General features: G+C 35.0%; 1 protein-coding gene across 1 annotated transcript; it reads left to right on the plus strand.

Moving 5' to 3' along the window:
• Window positions 1-3,476: 3,476 nt before the first annotated feature.
• On the plus strand, window positions 3,477-5,282 carry LOC137723590 (trihelix transcription factor GT-3b). The gene is made up of 2 exons (XM_068462786.2): window positions 3,477-4,231; window positions 4,557-5,282. Exons 1-2 carry the CDS (start codon window positions 3,902-3,904, stop codon window positions 5,091-5,093), a joined length of 867 nt encoding a protein of 288 aa, XP_068318887.1. The 5' UTR covers window positions 3,477-3,901; the 3' UTR covers window positions 5,094-5,282.
• The last annotated feature ends 3,892 nt before the right edge of the window (window positions 5,283-9,174 follow it).

Consider the following 9,174-nt stretch of genomic DNA (forward strand, 5'->3'; position numbering starts at 1 on the left):
CCTTTCATTTTCCACTATTATGTAATATAGTAGGTGAAGTGTGTCAACCAAGTTAATTTCTTTACAATTGTTTTGTGGGAAAATCTTAAACATCGGACTTCTAGATTTGAGAATATATAAAGTATGAGAAAATTACCAATCAATTACTGGTATTTGCGGGGATGTTACCGATCTTCTTAGCCAAACCTTTTGTTTCCACCATTTAGGTTTTTACTCTCGTCTTTTAATGTTGCACAATGGTTTAAAATGTTTTCTAATCTACTTTTAAAGATCAACTCTGCAAAGACTTACCTAATAAGAAATCGTGTAATTGTCAATTAACGTTGTCAATTTTAAGTGCTTAACTGAAGAATATATAATTCGTCTATTTATTAGATAATTGTTAAATACTTATATTTGCAATATTTTTGGCAATCTTTAAAGGGTGAACTGTAAAATAGAAGTCTCATGTCATCTTGAAATATGCATGATGAGAAAGAAAATTGGAAAAAGTTAAGCGAGAAAGTTTCAATGAGAAAATTATTAACGCCTTTCAACATCTCATACTTACGAAATAATATGACAAAGAGAACATTAACTGATCCTCTCGACTCATAAAAATTAAACAAATTAGGTAAAATTAGGTTTGATGACAAATTAAACTTGATTAAGGTACCTTTGAGGTCACTGCGAAGAAATTGGCTTCACCCTGGTCTCACCATAGAAATACACAATTACAACACCATCTCCTTCGACAAACGACGTTTTACCACTTTTACCTCCCAATTCAAACTCGTGAAATTCCACAAAATCCACGTAAGTCGGTCCGTCCATCCCTCCACTTCTGCGCCAAGTGTCCATGACCATTTTGGTAATCTTACCGACCAAGAATATGACGTGGCGTGCTGGGCCACAGCAGCCACATGTGTGAACCATGAGACTGGTGGGTCCAAGGTATTCTTGTTTATCATATCTGCATGCAGGCCACGTGGAAGGAGGTGGTAGGGGTCGACACACGAGACATTGCAGAATAACGCGTAGCTGATTAAAATAATAACGGCCCACAAAGAGTGTCTAGAGAGAGTAAAATTTTCTTTTGTAAAAGGATAGTAAATTTTTTTTTTCTTCCAACTTTATGCTATTATTATATAGTTGGAAAAATGAAATCCTTTTTATAATCAAAATTGTACATATATTTTAGTGGACAGTGTGTTGCTTGTTGAGATTCTACCATATGTTTCGGGTTTGAAATTTCATCATCTCCTAAATTATTTTAATACTTTTGAACTATCATTTTCTAATAATAATAAATTTCTTTTAAAATAGTTGTACATAATTGAAAAATTACAGAAATATATACAAAAAGCTTATAAATTGATTTATAAAAGTAGTCAGTACCGTTTCTGAGAATTTAGCAGCTATATATGTGCAAAAATTATAAATAGAGCCCTCTTGATAGTTTTTCAAGAAAATACTAATACGTACGAATCACATATTCACACTATGGAACATGAAATAGGTGAGCCATAATAATTTAGTTTGAACATATTTTTAACTAGAATCTAACTTAAAGCCTCTAATTTACAAGTAAAAAGAAAACCGTAGTATCAAGTTGTCAAATACTATTTTGCATTTTATAGAAACAGGTACTATTTTTTTTTTATTTTAAACATCGTACAAATATTCAATAAGAAAATTTAATTACTAAAACTAACATAAACTTTTAAACCTAAAAACTAATTAGCAATTAAGAGACAATTGTCAAATTCATAAAACCAGTAAAAACATAAATTATACGGACTTCAATCGAAACTGTTAGCATCTCTCACTCCAAATAATTAGTGATCTCACTTATTTCGAGATTTTCTTAGAATAGGAATATGATTATAGGATTATGTGAGAGAATTAATCAAATATTCTTTTTTTATTATAGGATAAATCATATATTATGAGGTGCAAAAAACTTTGGCGGCCTCCTCAGTTCAGCCCTGTGCAATGGCTCACATAGCTCGGGAGTATTTCCTCACTGCCATAATTATGGTGTATGCTTATCATACACCTAATCATATGTTACGTGTTCTTTCACTTAATTCTAATTAACTTTCACATTCAATGTTACATTTTCAATTTTGAAAAAAAATGACCAAAGTGCTAGTCGGGCAATGGGTAGGGATCAAGCGTCTAGGTGATGGGCTAGAGCCTAACGGGTAGGGATCAAGCGTCTAGGTGATGGGCTAGAGCCAAAAATAAGTGCTTATTTTATACAAATACATAATTACATTGGGATATATAAATTGAAAACTAAAATGCCTTATAGATTAAAACATTATAACATATTAAAATATGGGGTCCAAAGCATATAATAAGTGTTCATCCAAGTATTCAACAAGACTCTTTTAATTTATTGAACAAAAATAAAATGCAAAATGAAAGTTAACAATTCTCTATCTAAGTAAGAAACGCAACCTAGGCGGGCCAAGCGGGTGCCTAGGCGGGTTAGGCGGACACCTAAGGAGGTCTAGGTGCCCCTTCTTAATTTTCAAAATCCCCAGGATTAATCAGTGCGTTACCCAGCCGCCTAGCACGTAGATGGCGCTTGGCGGCACTAGGCGCGAATTTTTAAAACAGTGAGATTAGATAAAAGGACACGTGACAGATAATTATTTGTATGTTAAACATGTACTGTAGTTGAAGGCATGCTTCCATATAGCTCTTTCCTAAATCCGCCACGGGGACTGGGAGTAGTTTACATAAATTGGATTTGTTTCACTTATCAAAGAAAACCCCCAAAACAATTGATGCTAATTAGTAATTATACATCGAAAGCTCACTCTTTTTTTTATGAAAATAATAAGAAAGACAAAGTTTCAAGAGTACAAGGGTATAAGCGTTCTAACTATTCAACTAAATAACTTTTAACTTCTCATACACTTTTTTTTTTTATTTCTGAACAACTAAAAGCCGTTTCTTTTTGGTAAAACTCAGCATATTAACATGAAAATACAACATCACAAAAAGAAAGTCCGATCAAGATATACATAAAAGCCTTTTGCACCTTTAGATTTAAAAGTTCATGCAAAAGCTTGCAAATCAAGGCCCTTTGCCGCCTTGCGAGTTTGCGACACACACAGTATCTGGAAGCCTCCCCTTATCTTTGTTGTCACCTTCACACGCAACAAAAAGCAAATACCAGAAGCTTGAAGAGCTAAAATAAAATAAAATTAAAATAACTAAAAGGCTTGGATTGCAAGATTCAACGAAAAACAGGGTGCGGAGAATTTGAAAATTTTCATTATGATCATAACACGGGTGGTACATTACTTCTTTTTATATAAATGGTGATTTTTTTTAAAAAAAAATTATTAACTTTTCAACACACAAATCATACTATTTATATACTATTCCGTATTTTGGTTCCATTGAAAACCTCTCTCAGAGAATAAGACTTTTCTCGTAAGCCTGACGACACGTAAACGCAATGGGAACAAATGGGATCACGTATGTACACAAAAACAAGAAATAGAGAGAGAAAGTAGAGAGAGAAAAGGAAAAGGGCAATGAGTTTCCGCGTAGACAGATGAGAAGCTCAACAGCAAGAAGCAATAAAGATTTTCTTTTCCTTCCTTCCTTCCTTGTCTTTCTTACTTTCTTTTTGTTTTAATTCTTTTTTTTTCAGAAATCTATCAAATCTGAACGAAGAATAATTAAACTACGCCTTCTTTGAAGCGATTAAAGGAAGAGATGATCAAATTCTCTCTCTCTTTTTTTTTCGTCCTTATGGATTCACACCTTCCATTCACACCATCCTTCATATAATCAAAGCTTTATCCTTCTCTTTCTTTGAATCCCATCGGCTTTTCCGAACCCCAAAAGCTTAATCTTCACGAAAGCACTTTTGTTTTTTAAGATTGCGTTTGTGGTCATGGAACATCATCCTCATCATTATCAACGTCATCAGCAGCAACACCATCAGCAGCTTCAGCTTCAACAACAACAGCAGCAGCAGCTTCAGCAGCAACATCTTAGTACTGTGACTGTACACGTGGACACGAGTGATAGGTTCCCTCAATGGAGCGTTCAGGAGACGAAGGACTTGCTTCTGATCAGAGCCGAGCTAGATCAGACTTTCATGGAGACGAAGAGAAACAAGCTTCTGTGGGAAGTGATTTCTACGAAGATGAAGGAAAAAGGTCACCATCGCAGCGCCGAACAGTGCAAGTGCAAGTGGAAAAACCTCGTTACTCGTTACAAGGTAAACATGTTATTAAACCCAAATGAATACTAGATTAATAAAGTTAAACCAATCTAATCAAACTAATTAATCTTCCATCTAATCAACTTACACTTTGAAGAACACACTGATTCATTTAAGGATTTCCTTTTCCTTATTTCCTCAACCCATATCTTCAAGACTTAAGGAGAATCAAACTGAAGACCCTAGGTGTAGGAGTGAATGTTCTTTGTAAGCTGAGATACAAGCCTATTGCAAATCTTCAACACATACCCTTCATGTGTTTGATAAATATACAGTACTATTATGTAGGTATTTATTTCTTGCTTTATGATTATATATTTAGGGTTTTGAGACAATGGAGCCGGAAGCTATGAGGCAGCAATTCCCGTTTTACAACGAGCTACAAGAGATTTTCGCTGCACGGATGCAGAGAATGCTGTGGGCAGAAGAAAGTGGAGCTGCAAGCGGGTCGAAGAAGAAAACGCTTTCTTCAGACGACGAGGAAGATAACGAGGATAGCGAGGCAGAGAATAAGGGAAGCACGGGGAAGAACAAGAAGAAGAAGATGAAGATGAGCAATATAGGAAGCAGCAGCGCAAGCGGAAATAATGTAAGGGAGATATTGGAAGAGTTCATGAAGCAACAAATGCAAATGGAGATGCAATGGAGAGAGGAGTTTCAAGCGAGGGAGAATGAGAGGCGGTTGAAGGAGATGGAGTGGAGGCAGAAGATGGAAGCATTAGAGAACGAGAGGATAATGATGGAGACGAGATGGAGGGAGAGGGAGGAGCAAAGGAGGATGAGGGAGGAGGCTAGGGCTGAGAAAAGGGATGCTCTTATTACTGCTTTGCTAAACAAGCTTAGAAGAGAGGATATGTAGCAAGCGTTATCTCAAGACATGCTTTGAGAGCTAGGTTTGTTTATTAATTAATTCTCAATTAGCTAGAAACTGAATTGATCATTTTGGACATGTCCATTTCCACGATATACTGGTCCATCTTCTTCTGTTTTGCCCACTGAGTCTTTTCAATTTATTGCATAATATCCATTCTTTCGTTTCCATATATAATTTTATGTTTTACCCTAGTAATTGTGATCTTTAATGCACAGCTGTTAACTTTCACCCCAAGTGCATGCTTAAAACTTTCACTTAGAGAATACAAACAATCCGAACAAGTAAAATTCTTGGATTATTTGATTGCTACATGCATGAAGATTGAAGAATTGTAGTTTTCAACATTAGCAGGAAGCACGCGAAGTCGAAATTTCAATCATGCAAGTCACTGAGTCCTACTGCTTCTACTTGTAGTAAGGGTAGATGCGTGCATGAAATATATCCGGTTCTTATATTTATAGGTTTGTCACGTGCATGTAGCATGTGTAGTGGCTGAAGAAAAACGCATTCCATGTGGAAAATCGAAACATCTAGATATCATCTGCATGAATTATGCTGCGTTTGAAATTGTATTGAGAGGTATAGTTTTGTTTCCTCCATCCCTGTTTTGTTATATATTCAAGTACTGTAGTCTGCATATACATATGCAGGTGGGGCTACGGTGGATGAGTTATGAAGATTTTAATGTATTAATACATGATCTAATGCGACTGTATAATGTTCTAGCTATTTTAGACAATTTTGCATATTATGTTGTTATTATTGTATCATTCTAGTCATTTTTTATTTACGTCACATTTCTCTTTGTTAAGTTCTCAATCATGTTGCATAATCGTACTTCCAACCTGGAATGTGCTTTTTCTTCAGTAGACTTTCTCGAGCATATTGGGAATTTCTCGTGGGGTATAAGTGGAGCAATTTTGTATGATCTTAACGTAGTAGTTTCAGTTTGACGGTGTTCATAATCATGGTTATTATCTTCTTTTTTTCATTTGGTGTTGTACGTGTGGCGATCCTGCTTATATCTCATGAAATGTGATGAGAAATTCCGTTTATATCTCATGAAATGTAATAGATAACGTGATGACAGATATAAACATAGTGACAATTAATATATAGCTATATGTCTCTGAAAGTTTTACTTCTCTTAGAAAGTATACACACGAGTGTGAAACTCCAAGACACATTTCCAAGACCCTTTTAAGAGATTCTCAAGCTTTGGTTCCTTTTTGACATTCTATATTCTGGCGTTTTACACGGTTTACACCGCTCGGTTTCAAGCTAACAAATATATACATGTATTTCAACTTTAGCTACAAATTAAATATATACGCGCGGCACATATCAGATGGGCTGTCGATTCGAATTTAAACTATTTATAAATCCCTACTTTGACATCTTACATTCCATGACAATGCCCCACTTTGTCTTGTAATACAAATTCAACGGAAGCCAGCTACTCTATAATCATTTAATTTTTTGTTAACGAAACAACCATTTCACTGCAATTTGGGGAATCCCTACATTTCTTTGTCACATTCTGACTGCCATAAGGTAAACTGAGAATGCTAAAATCACTACCCCAATAAATAAACTATCTAAGAATTCTCGGAATAACGTGGTTTGCGAACGTAATTGAAGAATTCTCGGAATAACGTTGTTTGCAAATGTAATTGCTCCATATATTCCTCTTGCAATTCAAGGTCCAAGCTCCCACTGCAAATTTTACAGCAAATACAAGAACTAGTCATGTGCGATGTGTCATAACCTAGATTCTTCCATCTTCTATAGCAGCAAACAAAAGCGTTAGTCAGTAGGCTTGTCGGTTTGGGGACATATCAAATAATGCTAATAACAATCTTCATCTCCAAGTTTCAGATTGAATCTTTTCAATTGAGGTCCAGCTATTTTCAAACGTACGGTTACCGTGTTTTTCCCTCTCACTGGCTCTCTGCTTCTCTATCTCTAGCTGTCACATATGTTACAAGTCATGACTTTTGTATTTTTCACCGACGCGTATGTGTGTGTGTGTGTGTGTGTGTGTGTGTGTGTATACACATATATAATAATAATGTATGTGCGTACGTGTGTGTGGGTATATAGCCTTTTGTGCCAAATAATTTGGTGTGCCAAATAATTTGGTGGTCCAAATATGTGTGCATGGATGTTTGCTCCGTGCAGAACCTTATTTTTGGTTGCAGATATGTGCACATATCGATCGGATAGAGACCCAAAGATGTAATGACGGTACCATTTCTGTTGGACCACTGATCTCTTTCACCAGTCAATTGGAGCCTACGATTGCCTTTTATTTTGTCTTCCATTTTTGCTAGAACAGTACTCATCGATTAATAACATTGCTTATCGAAAAAGAAAAAGAAAAAAGTTCTCACACGAGTTATCTTCGACGGGAGAAGTTAAATTCGGCGAGTAAAGTTGGTTTTAGCTTCTTCTTCGTACTTCCAGATAGAGGGATGGCGATGAAAGGAGTTTTTAATATGCTCCGACATTGGAACTGTTAAATGGGTTTAATTTCAAGATGTGAAATCTGAATCTACACATTTTTCGGACAACAACCCTATGTATTTACAGACAGTTGAAGCATGAACAATAACAAAAGATGCTAAAAGAGATGATATAGAAGTTCTCATTACATTCCTGGATATGCTCTAAGTTCAAACTTTTATCGTTTTGGAACATTTAATCTGCAGAACTTATCAATAATAATTTGGTACAACGATCCACTTCGCTGCGATGAACTTCTAAGTTTGTGAATTTGTGAGTGAGTACGTAATAATTTTCCTACAGAACATTAGAAAAATTAATTTTATAACGTCTGCAACTATGCAGGCAACTTCTAAATTTGACCAGCTTCTATGTTGAGGTAATTAATCACGAGTCCGGATCTTCGCCTGTTCTTGATCCCGGAAGTTTACAAATTGTGTCCGTTTATCGTATATCGTGTAATTACAAATTATTTTAAATATTTTTATTTAAAAATAAATATAAACAATATTTGACAAAAACTGATCGTATGATGTACAATAAATAGACATGATTCACGAATTCTCAGAATCCTCATCAAAAGTATCCGGAGAGGATTTGTCGGATTAATCACATGATTACTGTCCACTTGTTCTATATAATAATATTAAAAATAAAAGTAAAAATTGGTATCGTATCATCCATTGGTCTTTCTACGAATCTGGACAGTGTACGTTAAATGGAAAATGGGAATGGACTTTTCTTGATGTGCCCCTACTTTTGTCAAGCATAGGAAAAATTCGTCAATTTCTTGGATATTATGTGTTTATTACTAATTAAAGGGAAATTTTATTCAAATCCATCTTTTGTATTTCTACATTAAATTTAAATTTTTAACATGTATTGTATTTTTTATTATATTATATATACAACCATTAGGCTCCACCATAAATGTGAGATTCATTCTTAATACGCCCCATCACGTGTGTTGAATTTCAAGATTAACATGTGGACAATACAAACGGAATGACATGAAGTACGTGTGGCTGTTGGTTTTCACATGTGAGACAACCTACTCTGTTATCATGAAGAAGTTGAGGTCTACCATAAAACCATTTGGCGACATGGAGAGTAGCCCAACTTACTTCTATGCCTTTGCAAAGTCTCTTCTCATATCATTGTGAGATTCATTTGCAAAGTCTCTTCTCGTATCATTGTGATATTCATTCTCAAAACTCTCCTCCAACCCTTCCGGCCAGAGCCTTCCATCATCTTCGTTGAGTAAATTTAAAAGGTTTTGTTTGGTCCGGAGTTATGTATTTTTCAACGTTTTTTTTTTTTTTTTTTGATTTTCATAGATGATTTTTTTATTTTATTTATTTTACGTTTGGTTTTAATCAGGGTTTCTTTTAAGAGAGAAAGAGAGATTGATGCAGCTAGCATGATCGTAATATCAATTATGTAGAAGAGAGTAAATTGTAGCAATGGTTTCTTAACTTTAACTCAATTGGACCAATGGTCATTCAACTAAAAATTCATTACCATTGGTCCTTCAACTTTAATCCAACTAGAGAAATGATCA

The sequence above is a fragment of the Pyrus communis genome, chromosome 4 (assembly GCF_041283825.1).
Source record: "Pyrus communis isolate YQ-2024b chromosome 4, ASM4128382v1, whole genome shotgun sequence".
In the NCBI taxonomy this organism is placed as follows: Eukaryota; Viridiplantae; Streptophyta; class Magnoliopsida; order Rosales; family Rosaceae; genus Pyrus; species Pyrus communis.